This window comes from Setaria viridis, chromosome 1 (genome assembly GCF_005286985.2).
Source record: "Setaria viridis chromosome 1, Setaria_viridis_v4.0, whole genome shotgun sequence".
Taxonomy (NCBI): Eukaryota; Viridiplantae; Streptophyta; class Magnoliopsida; order Poales; family Poaceae; genus Setaria; species Setaria viridis.
This window is the reverse complement of record NC_048263.2, coordinates 24,914,953-24,926,603: the sequence shown is the minus strand read 5'-3', so window position 1 is coordinate 24,926,603 and position 11,651 is coordinate 24,914,953. Positions and strand designations below refer to the sequence as shown.

The window sequence follows — 11,651 nt, the reverse complement described above, 5'->3', positions numbered from 1 at the left end:
CCCAACTTGTGATTTTAGATTGGTTTTTATCTTCATATTTGCAATTGAGTTGCTTATTCTACTTGTTCCTCGATTGCTTGCAGGAACTACCGTAGTGGTTTGGTTGATCGTGCTACACAAGATCGCGACGACCATTGGAGGTGGTGTATTGGTTGCTAAGGCGCAACGTCCTTGGATGATTGTAGTCGAGCCGTGAACATCATCTCCATCCCCAAATCGAGTTATCCCCCTTCTCTTATCGAAAGATCGGGATTCAACCCCACAGGTTTACATTAGGTTAAACATGGGGTATAAACCAAATCTATATTATTGACAGGGACTGCAACTATATGTTGGGCGATATGGTTGACTAGGAATGAGGTGGTTTTTGACAAATGTAGATCAAAATTTTTTTTGCAGGTACTATTTAGGGAGACGTACTGGCTTCGATTTTGGGCCAAGTTGCAGCGAAATGAAAGCGACTAGGAAATCTTCATTTCGACATGTAGGTCCATAGATATGGCATCGCTACGTTTCCAGTTCAAATGGATGGTCCTTTAGATTAAGAATTGGTTTTTGAGTCATTTGCTTTTGATCAAAATAGGGTGCAGCAATATGTTATTACATGTAATAATTTTGAACTGATCCTCAAGCTGAAGCCAGAACTTTATCCATTATCTAAAAAAGGGTTGAGTGACTTTTCTGTAAACAATCGGGATTGTTCCATTGTTTTTTCTAAAAATTCCCCGTCACTATGTTTATTAATACATCTCGAACATTTTTAGAAAAGACACTTCATTAATATCAAACAATGACAACCAGTACCAACATGCACTTTATGTGTCTCGAATTTTTTTAGAAAAGGCACTGCAAACAATAGCGAACAACAACAGCATCTCGATCTGGATTTTGGGACAATGCATGCTACCAAGTTTGTCCTAGTGTCCATGCTGAACTAAGAAGATGCAATCTGGTAAAAAAAAGACGCACATGTATTTCAGCTTGACATTATAACGATAATGCCACGAGTTATTCCATATAAAAAAGAATACAAATAACAAAGTAAAAGGAAAACATAAAAAAAATAAAGCTGACGAGAGTGGGATTTGAACCCACGCCCTTTCGGACCAGAACCTTAATCTGGCGCCTTAGACCAACTCGGCCATCTCGTCGCTATGTACATGGTGCTAAAACATTTTATTTATTTTAATTTCAATCTAGAGGTCACACGCCCCTCGTGATTTCCTAGCCCGTCCATCACCCGTATCGTGTGTGCGCGTGCGCAGAAAAGCAACGCCAGCCCACACCAAAAACGCGATCCCACCATGACACGCCACACCGCCAAGCTAAGCCCCTCTCCTCTCCTGCTATATAAACCCTCCGAACAACACGTAACAGCCCACACAAACCCACACCGATCAAGCTCATCGTCACTCGACGACGCAGGCACACGGCGATCATGGTCACAGCGATGGCCAGCGGCACTACTCGTGCCAGCGCCGGTTCCCTCCTCGTGCTCCTCTTCGTGGCGCTAGCCGGCGCCGCTGACCTCGCGTCCGCCGCCGCCGGCGGGGCGAGCGCCACCACCACCAGCGACGACGGCAGCAGCAACAAGAACGACGCGGCGGCGCTTCTGACGCCGAGGCCGCCGTCCCCGGGGGAGCTGAACGGCTTCATGCAGTGCCTTATGGGGTGCTTCACGCAGGTGTTCGGCTGCTCGTTCGGGTGCATGGGCAAGGGCCCAGACCTGCCGCTCTGTATCATCAGCTGCGACCAGAAGAGCGTCGTCTGCATGATCCGCTGCGGCCTCTCGCCGACGCCGTCGCCGTCGCCGCCCAAGCCCTCGCCGCCGGGGCCCAAGCCCCCGTCGCCCAAGCCACCCAAGCCGCCCACGCCCAAGCCACCGACGCCCACGCCCACGCCCACGCCCCCCGGCCCGCCCTACACCCCGCCGTACGCCGTCACCGGACGCAAGACCGCGGCATCTGCCTAGCTAAATATGCCGACGCCCTACCAAGTCACAACCGATTCATCGTACAAGTAAATTCACTCCATGGCATTATATATATATATATATATATATATATATATATATATTATAATAAGCATTAAGGGAAAAGAATACTGATCTCATGCTAACAAGAGATCTAGCTTATTATTAACTCGATCGTTTATGCAGCTGGAATGTGCTACAGTGTTAGTAATCCCAGAGTGCAGGCGTTATTGAAGGGTCAGGACTAATGATCCGTATGTAAAATGAGTAGATTATTATATACAAAAACATGATCAATGTACTTTGATCTTTCAATATTCAAATGTAACACCCTATCTGTAAGTATGAAAATTTATGCAAGAATGTATGTTGTTAACTTGTTATCTGCAATCATGAACGCACATCGCTCTCCGATCCATCTCTCCAAACTTGGAAGTTGACCTTCTGTTAAGAAGGCTTACTGCACAAAATCAGGCCAAGGAAAATAGTTAGTTCCATTTTCAGCGGCCATTGCCGTCATCTTGCACCTATGTCGTCGCCGGTACAAAGCCATGCCAACAGTTTTCCAAATGCCCAGATTACCTCGTCGAAGGGTGAATGTGCCGTGACCAGTCAATGAGTCAAGGCTGCATTTCAGTGTAGAGAACAGCAGAAACTTCAGAGGTGAAGCGATTCTTCAGCAAGAAATGGATTAATGGAACCTCACATTGCATTTGCTCTCCCTGAACTTTAAGCTGCAGGAGCAAGGGTCAGGGTCAGGCACTTCCGTCATGGCACAACCGTCCTGACCGGAACAACATACCGAACTGTAACTTAATTAAACAGCAATCTGTTGTTCATACCGAACATACAAGCTCCAATCACTTGCAGAGGTATCTACTACAGAGTATACACAATCTGGAATCTGTAACATACACAAATTTGCCAACATCTCAGGCGAACCAACCTTCACACAAGAACACACGCATTCCATTTCTTTAATCATTTCATTTGTACAATTACACAGTTACAATCCGGTCCACAGAATCAGCATTCAGATTTCAGTGGCACGAAAGGACTATAACACACTTGGTAATTGGTAAATATATACCAACTGATTCTATGGAACTCCGCCGCCGCTCCACGTAGAAGTCAGAATTTCACAGTATAATTAGCAGGGAAGGACTTAGTCTTGCAGTGGAGCTTCCCTGCTACCAAGACTTCAGATCTCCGACAGGCCCAGCGGTCCAGTTGAGGTGCTTCTCTCCTGGTTGCAAGTATACTCTCTGCGTGTGTGGCAGCTTGCGAGCAAGGCCATTTAGGATCTGATGGAACGCGTCCCTAGGTTGGGCTGGCTGTGGGAATAACATGGCCTTCTTCATAGATGGATTGGCAAGCAATCTTTGCTTCCTCAGAATGTCTTCTACTGGAATGGAGGTGAGGATTGAATCTAGCTTTGGAACATCCTCCTCATCGACAAAAACACCAATCTCCTCCCATGGGATCGCATCAGCAAATGGTAAAACGATGTCATCAGCTATGATGACTGGAATGCAGCCGAAAACCACGGCCTCCACCAACCTTGGGCTCCATGGTGCCCATCCCAATGGGCACAAGCAGAAGACAGCGCGTTGCATATCTTCATAGTAAGTGGCAGGGTGATCAGTGGAGATATCAAAGAGAGGATTGTTCTTAAAGTTCTCCCACAGTGAAGCTCGGGTACCTCTGCATAACATCACAACAAAATGAGTAATTGGGATCCATACATCATGTTTTGAGTGTATAGCATAGAAAATTCTACACACACTCTTACCTAGCGTAGTACCCACCCTCAGGGTCATTGCCGTTGTCATAGAACAGTCCCCTGAAGTAAACAAAGATTGAACGGGGAGTGTCAGGTGTAATCAAGTGAGCCTGCATTTTCTGCGGAGGTGCATATGGTGGTATAATGATGGAACCCTCCTTTAGGCAGACATGGTTCTTCTGTCCAAATGTTTGGACCAATGTAGCACGACGGAGCATTGGAAGAATTCCACGTTCAATAGCCTTTTCTTCCTATAAAGACAGATAAAACCTCAGAGTTACGGCCCTAAAGTCAGGAACTTTCCTGAAAAGCGACCAACAGAACTCCTAGTTCATGGAGAACTGAAATACTCCCTCCGTTTGGAATTAGTAGGCGTAAGGATTTTGAAAAGTCAAACTTCATAAATTTTGACCGACAGTTAGTCAAACTATATGATGCTTACTGTATAGAAGTTATATGAATAGATTTGTGTTTCAAAGACCCTTTGATACAACATTGGATTGATTGCAATTGATGAATACTGTAATAGAAATTGATAGTCAAAGTATACATCTAAAGACCTTGTTAAATCCTAATACACCTACAAAAAAAATGAACGGATGAAGTAGTGGGGCAGTGGGCAGTGATGAGGTACAGCAAGTAGAAGTGAAAATATCATGTCCTCACCTGATAGTGAAAGCATGCACCAAAATCATGCGGAACAACAAAGAAGTGGTCAGCTCCATCAGTTTTATTCCAGAAAGGCCACTTGTGTGAAATAAATTGGATTGCACTTCTCATCATTCTTGGGGACTTGAATGGCAGTGGAAGTCAAGCTGGAGTAAGATCACAAGTAGTGTAAACTGGTGCGTAGAACCAATCAGCCTCTTCTGGTTTGAGTGTTCGCACCGCACTAGAGAGCAAGAAACGATGCATGAATATCTCAGCTGCAAACATGTGATTGAGGCATCGTGGATCCTTGGTGACAATCCTCTTGTTGTACTTGCTTGGCAAGTCATAGACGAAAACCTTCAACCTTCCAACAGGGTTGTCTTCTAGAACATCACCAGCACTTCCTGCAGGTTAATACTCTTGGCTTAGTAACAGCTAATGAATAGAAGAATATTCTCCATATGAACCAAGTACACATAAAGCTAACGAACAAATCCTAAAGTAAGCCAATCATACAGCTATGCTAAGCCGAACATGGTACTCAAGTATATCTAGCATGTTAAAGATGGGGAAAAGTATCAGCACAACATAGGTTTAGAAAGTCCAAATTTCTGACAAGTCACTGGAGCATGACTGATTTATCCCAAATTCATGGTGCCGTGCATCTTTTTTAAAATGTTTTGCCTTGGCTGATCCGGTCATTTCTTTTAGATACATTCAGAATGTATAGGCTAACTGTCTGTCCTACAACTGCTCCTTAATTGCAGGCACATAATAGCACAGGCATCACTAGGCTTAGTTTCAATGTCTCAAGTCATGGTAGTTGCAGCAGACATTGTCAATGGCATTACTCTGCACAGCCGCGCAGGACGGTATGGTTGGCTAAACTACCAACCATCAACCTTGTAGCACTTGGAAAAGGAGAAGCAAAAAGCTTTCTGATGGTAACTCCATATTTTTCACCAATGATTTATTCAAGACTATATGCCTAAAAAAAATATACCAGACTTGATCCATGGACACAAACTTTGATCGGAGCATCCCTTCGTTAAAAAGGGGGTCAATGCAGTTCAAAGATCGAATTTTGCACACTATCAGGAACCTCTAGCAAGTGAGTATCTGTAATAAGGTTCTAGGAAGCAGGTCAAATAAACCACCAGTCGATGATGGATCTATGAGATGCTACAGAGGATGATTTCAACTAAGCAATTACAGAACGATGGCAATAGTTGAGCAAAGAGTCATTAATAATATTATCGTATCAAAATCCTAACCTAATAAAAACACCAATCTCGACTCGAAGGAAGGACGCAAAAGGTTTGAACTTTTATATTTTTTCTCGAACACATAGCGTATCAATAATTATATTAAGAAGAAAACTTTTATATGAATCCACTGCTACTGAATTCAAACAGTCAATGCATCAAATCACAAAGCTGGCATCGCTCACGATTCCAATAGACAAACCTGAATTAGTACTACCACTAATCACAATCGCAAGCAATCGATGAGACAAATAACCAGAAATTCCTCCAAGAAAACGAGGAAGACAGGAGCATCAGACAGGGCAAGAAAGGGGATCACCTGCGATGCGCTCGATGTTCCGATGAGCCACCCCGCCGGCCACCTCTGCTCCCGCGGCTGCGGAGGCCGCCGGCGACGAGAGGAGGAGACAGGAGAGGGAAGAGACGGCAAGGAGGACCTTCGCCCTCGCCGCCGTCATAGTCACCAGTCACCACCTCCACCAACGAACTAGGCGACGAGATTCAGCCGAGATGGTGGGAGGTAAGAGTGAGAGCGGGATCGCGCGGAAGCTACCTGAAGAAATGAGTGTGTGATCAGAGAGGAGTTTGAAGGAGAAGTGAGAGATTAATCTGCTGCTGTATGTGACAAGGGGACAAGGAGCCAAACAGGGAGGGGTTTTGTTGCTTGTGAGGACAAGCTTGCAGAGAGGAGGGAGGGGAATTTGGAAATCGGGAATGGGTCACTCAAGGGCAAGAAAGCAGGGAAACACCATTGACCAGGATGAGTAGTAATCAAGGCTCTGTTTTTTGATATGAACATATTTTATATTTTTGAGTCTTGGTGTGGAGAAGGTAAAAACAATTGGTACTGTACTTTGGTAGGTGAGCACCTTGATTTGTGATGAGTTTGTTTCTGGTGGTTGGTCCTGGAAGTTCCAGTGAAGGGCTTTTGCCATATTGTGTGGCTTAAGCCTTCTTAGCCTCACTACCTATCCCAATGGCATTCTGAGATAACTGATAAGCTCTCAATGATCAGGTTCATATAAACCTTTCATTGATCAGAAAAAAAAAACTAAATCAGCAGTGTTAGGTGAGTGCACAACATGATCCCAATTCCCAACCAAGCTGATCAACTATCAGGGAACCTACCAAGTACCAACAGATGCGTTCGTGTCGTGTCCTGTCCTGTCAGCAAGCGCCCATCAATCTGCTTCCAGCATGTACTTCGATATACAAGTACCGTACATTGGTTCTTGGTTAGCGTCGCCCTCTCGCAGTCGCAGTCGCTCAACAAAGTCCAAATAAAGGCAACACACGAAAGAGACTTGTCCCGCGTGGGCGGTGGGCGGATATCGGCTCTCACTAGTGTAGCAGTGGTGGCAACTTCACTCTCCGTTGGCAATAAAGGATATGGTAGATTATAGAGGATCAAGGTATGCGCCCCACTCGTGGCCCTCTATGCTCCATGCCTCCATCTGTAACGCACGAATTCAGTACAACTCTTGCGGGAATTGCACCGGTTATACTGGTAAAATTCTAGAACGAAATGGCAAGTCATGGTTGCAATCTTGCAGAGCTTCAGAGACCAAACGACATGCGCACTCGGTCTCTTTGGCAAATGCCTACCGGTGCAGTCAGGTGAGTCGTGCGCGCGCATGGGCACAACGATGTGTGCGTGTGGCGCGCACGTCCGGAGTGTTTCGCTAGTCCACAACAGGGGCAAAGGAGAAAAGGACCATGGCTACTGGCCTAAGTACAGTACAACACCCACTATTTATAAAACGATGCTACCATCTGTGAGTGCCTCTTAACACATCACTATAAACAACAAAGCAAGCTAACAGGACTTCATGGTCAGATAAGTTGCAGAGCTCCACAAATGTGCTTTCATAGTCAGGGAGCACTCTGATCTCGCATTGGATCACTCAGATAAGTTGTTATTTCGGGGGCGTGCAAGTAGCATTTGCATCGTCACATATCTAACGCCTGGTAAAGCTTCAATAATCTGTGGAGATGTTTGAAAGCGGATAAAAAAGAGAGCTGTGAAGACTTGTACTACTCTAGAAGTTGAAACATAACATCAAGCAGCTCCATCGCAAAGCTTCAAGGATTTACAGCCATTATAACATATTTTCACATGATTATTCACCATAATTCCAGAAACCATGATAGCTACAAGACGTTCCTTTTGGACCCCAAGTAATACCGCAAGAGTTACTAACATAGGCGAAACCCAATAAAATAGACTACAACAGCTAAAGGTATTACATGATCAAGACCCTTCCTCTTGAGATCAGGAAACAGCGCCCAAAAACTTAACAATTAACAGCATCCTTTAAGTAGCAGCAGGTTATTCATTACTGTCAGGTGCTAGCAACAACACTGCACTCCGATAGACAACAGTCCACCAAAGGTATACCCCAGGCAACAAAAAAGGTAATTGTCGATCAAACACAAAATGACAGCGCCATAGGGCCAACACTACAGCCCAGTAGTCTCAGCCGATGAGGAGCTTGTTCTCTTCCAAGAAGCTGTACGTCGGCACCTCCAGGTTGAAGGGTGCTGGGCCCTTGCGGATCCTACCAGAGATGTCATAGTGCGAGCCATGGCATGGGCAGAACCAGCCACCAAAGTCTCCTGCATTGGGGAGTGGGATGCAACCCAGGTGGGTGCAGACACCGATGACGACCAGCCACTCGGGGTTCTTGACACGCTCCGCATCCTGCTGCGGGTGGCGAAGGGACGCAACATCGACACTGTTGGCCAGCTTGATGTCATCCTCTGTCCTTCGCCTGATGAAGACTGGCTTGCCTCGCCACTTAACAGTCACTGTGGTGCCTGGCTCAATGCTTGAGAGGTCAACCTCAAGGGAGGCAAGCGCGAGGACGTCCTTACTTGCTGACATGCTCAGGACGAATTTCAAGATGAGCAGACGCAACAGGGAAGCATAAATGAATCTCCCACCACTCAGCACAAAGTATGCAAATGCACGCTTGCTGGGGTCCCCAGGGGGATAGCGCTCATGGTTATACTCATCATAGACAATTTTTGCACTGGGATTCTTCACAGCTGCCACAGTTGCTGGGAGCTCAGCTAAGCCTACATCCTGGTTTCTTGGAACAAGAGTTTCAGCCGAAAACCCTGTAAATAAGAGCCATTAGCTCGCATAGAAATAGAATAACAGAAGCACCGCCAAGATAGCATTAGCGCTATAATGTCAGAATAAGATGGCATCTTAACAACATTAGAAAGTCGAACATGAAAAACTATAAATGGGAGATTGAACTAGTCACTAGTCAGCAGGCCACTTATGCATAGCAGCAGAGTAGGCCACTGCTAGATGATGCATTTGAACAGTACAACAGCAAAATACAAAAGAATATGGAGCCATTGCGGGGTTAACTATGTCTTCTAGTGGCAAGTATTCAATGTTTATTGTTGCCAATTCTGTATTCTTATCACTACTCACTAGCTACATGCTATATGCTTATAAGTATGGGACTGACTTCAGTTTCTTTTTGTTGTACCTCAGGTCAATCTAGCATTCCAAACAAGGAACAATGTGCCATGCCTTCTACCTAGGTTACCGTTAGCATCCAAAGACAATATCGTCTCTTTGCAGTAAGTCACAACTCACAAGTTAGGCTACTCAGGACCATTGTCCAGATCACACAACTAATAGAACTCTACTCAGGTTGGAACTATCAATTCCATCATATAGACAAAAGAATATTTAAGTATCTAAACCAAAAACAACAATTTATAAGAAAGCTAACATGTTTTTGATGGTTAAAGATCTATACCAGCTAGTGGAGAGAATCAAATAACAGCAAACAAGAACCATCTAACATGCAGTAGTATAGCAATGGGATAATTTGAAACAACACTGGGAAAATTTAAGTGCACACGTGTTTACCAACAAATCAGCCATGATATAGCAGTAATAATCCAAGTAGATAATCGTACATGAGTAAGTATGAAATTTTAATTAATTTACAGAAATTAACCAGTTAATAAAGAAAGAACATGTTTGCCTTGATGGCAGATTTGAGCGTCATGGTACTTCTGGCCTTAAAACAGTTACTTCATAACACAATTCTGACATGACAACTAGGTATTATTCATACTAAATTAGAATACTAGATATCACTAGCAACTTTTCAGACAGAATTCATCTGAAAATGTTAGCTAAAAATTATACTGAACATTTCAGTAGAAGAAACTAAAGCACTCAAAGAACATTTAACAAACATAAATTTTCTTCAACTATTTTTGAGATGCCAGGGAACCTCAGTTTGCATGACAGATATAACCAAATAAAACAGTAGCATTAGAGATTAGCTTAAGAGATCCAAATTAAGATTGGAATTATCACCATGTCATACCACAAGAAAAACGCTCATTGGCTACAGTTTTGTTATTATTTGGAATCCACTACCACATCAATATTTCAATATGCTGCCGTGTATCCTCTATCCACATGAAAAAATCTAAGAGTAGTTCGGACAAAATGAGGATTTGCATGTCAAGGTATAAAGATAAGAGCACTAACATCATTACTAGAATTAAGAGTAACTAGAGAACAACAATTGGCTTGCAGAAACCAATTGCAAAATTCTGGCACATATTACCTAACAGTCACGTTTCATAATCCAGACTGAGCAATCCAAACACCATGTCCTCCATTCCATGTACAATCCAGTCCCACCAGACATTACGAGGAAAAGAAACAAAGCAAACTGGTTCACGCTAAATGATCGAACCGCAAGAACCCTCATCCATAGGCCCAACGATCCTAATCAGGGAGTTTTAGTGCGCGATCTAATATCACATCAGGCATGCGGGGATGAAATACACAGATCAACGAGCACCGAAGAGCACCGAAGCAAACCCAACCCCGAGATCAGATACCATGAATCGAACAGGCGCAGGTGCCGCGAGCTCGGAAACCCTAGGAGCAGGGGGCCGGATAGGATCCCGCTCGAATCTAGCCGTCAATCCACGGGAGCGCAGATCGGAGCGAGGGTGAGAAGGACGACCGCAGCACATACCTCTTGCGGCGGTAAAGAAGGGGGAGTCGATGGCGAATCGCGCCCTGCTGTCGCGCGTGTCGTCGTCGTCGCGGCCGGGGAGGGCGCCGGCTTGGGGACCCCGGGTGCCGGCTGCCGCGGCGGCGGCGGGGCGCCTGGAGAGGGCGGACGAGAGGCGCCTGCCCGCGACCCTGAGCATGGTGGATGGACGGTTGGGCTGGCTGGGTTCGCTCGCCGCCGGCTCCGGCCTCCGGGGGGATCGGGTGCTCCGGTTTGGTGGGGGAGATTGATTCGAGGCAGGGGGAGGAGACGCGGAGGCCGCGTGTGGTGTTGCCGGGGAGGAGGAAAAGGAAGCGAGACAGAGGGAGGACGGAAGCGGGCGCACGCCGCACGGAAGCTGGCCCAGTAGTAGTTTCTGGGCCTTGGGCTGCGTACGTCGGGCAGAACAGTTAGTTTCTTTTCCTTTTCCGGTCACGAGAAAAGGGAGTATTTTATCTTTCGGGAAAAAAAAGAAAAGGGGTATTTTGTGCGCGTACTTAGTGTTATAAATCGGATCTCCGATCCAGTTACCCGATTCCCATCAAGAACAAGACGTGAAGAAGTAGGTAGATCTTGTTTCTCTCTCCCTAATACACATGATCACCATAGAAGGAACACGAGAGATAAGTATGTGAGGGAGTTATGCATCTTCTCATTAGTCATATGGTATTACACATATAGCTCCTGTATATAGATGTAGCCTTCAAGGCACATCTAGTAGCCTACACACTACATGATATTAAGTATGAGCCCACTCATATCCATAGTGGGGAATTTTTCCCTTGGGCGAATACCACGACCAACGCATGCCTCGTTAAAACTCCCAAAAACCCATTTGGAAAAAATGGAGAAAGAGTACATTGTTCTCGCTTAATGCATTTGCACATTGTTGCCTTGTTAAAAATCTTATGTGAGAAACTTCATAAAAACTC

The 11,651-nt window shown here is 45.2% G+C and overlaps 2 protein-coding genes, 1 non-coding gene and 1 pseudogene across 3 annotated transcripts; 1 reads left to right on the top strand and 3 right to left on the bottom strand.

Annotated features, from left to right (window-relative positions):
* Positions 1 to 1,070: 1,070 nt before the first annotated feature.
* TRNAL-AAG (transfer RNA leucine (anticodon AAG)) lies at positions 1,071 to 1,151 on the bottom strand. Its single transcript has one exon. It is a non-coding gene; the product is annotated as a tRNA-Leu (tRNA).
* Positions 1,152 to 1,388: 237 nt separating this feature from the next.
* Positions 1,389 to 2,348, top strand: LOC117843376 (uncharacterized). The gene has a single exon (XM_034723959.2). It carries the CDS (start codon positions 1,439 to 1,441, stop codon positions 1,970 to 1,972), a length of 534 nt encoding a protein of 177 aa, XP_034579850.1. The 5' UTR covers positions 1,389 to 1,438; the 3' UTR covers positions 1,973 to 2,348.
* Positions 2,349 to 2,771: 423 nt separating this feature from the next.
* On the bottom strand, positions 2,772 to 6,641 carry LOC117843367 (probable glucuronosyltransferase Os02g0520750; annotated as a pseudogene).
* Positions 6,642 to 7,760: 1,119 nt separating this feature from the next.
* Positions 7,761 to 11,014, bottom strand: LOC117857553 (cytochrome b-c1 complex subunit Rieske, mitochondrial). The gene is made up of 2 exons (XM_034740279.2): positions 10,702 to 11,014; positions 7,761 to 8,791 (listed from the first exon to the last, which is right to left on the bottom strand). The coding sequence occupies exons 1-2, from the start codon at positions 10,877 to 10,879 to the stop codon at positions 8,148 to 8,150; spliced, it is 822 nt and encodes a 273-aa protein (XP_034596170.1). The 5' UTR covers positions 10,880 to 11,014; the 3' UTR covers positions 7,761 to 8,147.
* Positions 11,015 to 11,651: the final 637 nt, after the last annotated feature.

What these genes read in the sequence shown, in the direction of transcription:
- LOC117843376 (XM_034723959.2), top strand. Translation starts at nt 1,439, where the DNA reads ATGGTCACAGCGATGGCCAGCGGCACTACTCGTGCCAGCGCCGGTTCC.
- LOC117857553 (XM_034740279.2), bottom strand. Translation starts at nt 10,879, where the DNA reads ATGCTCAGGGTCGCGGGCAGGCGCCTCTCGTCCGCCCTCTCCAGGCGC. An exon ending in CTTCTTTACCGCCGCAAGAG is followed by an intron (nt 8,792 to 10,701) that starts GTATGTGCTGCG and finishes TCTTATTTACAG; the next exon opens with GGTTTTCGGCTGAAACTCTT.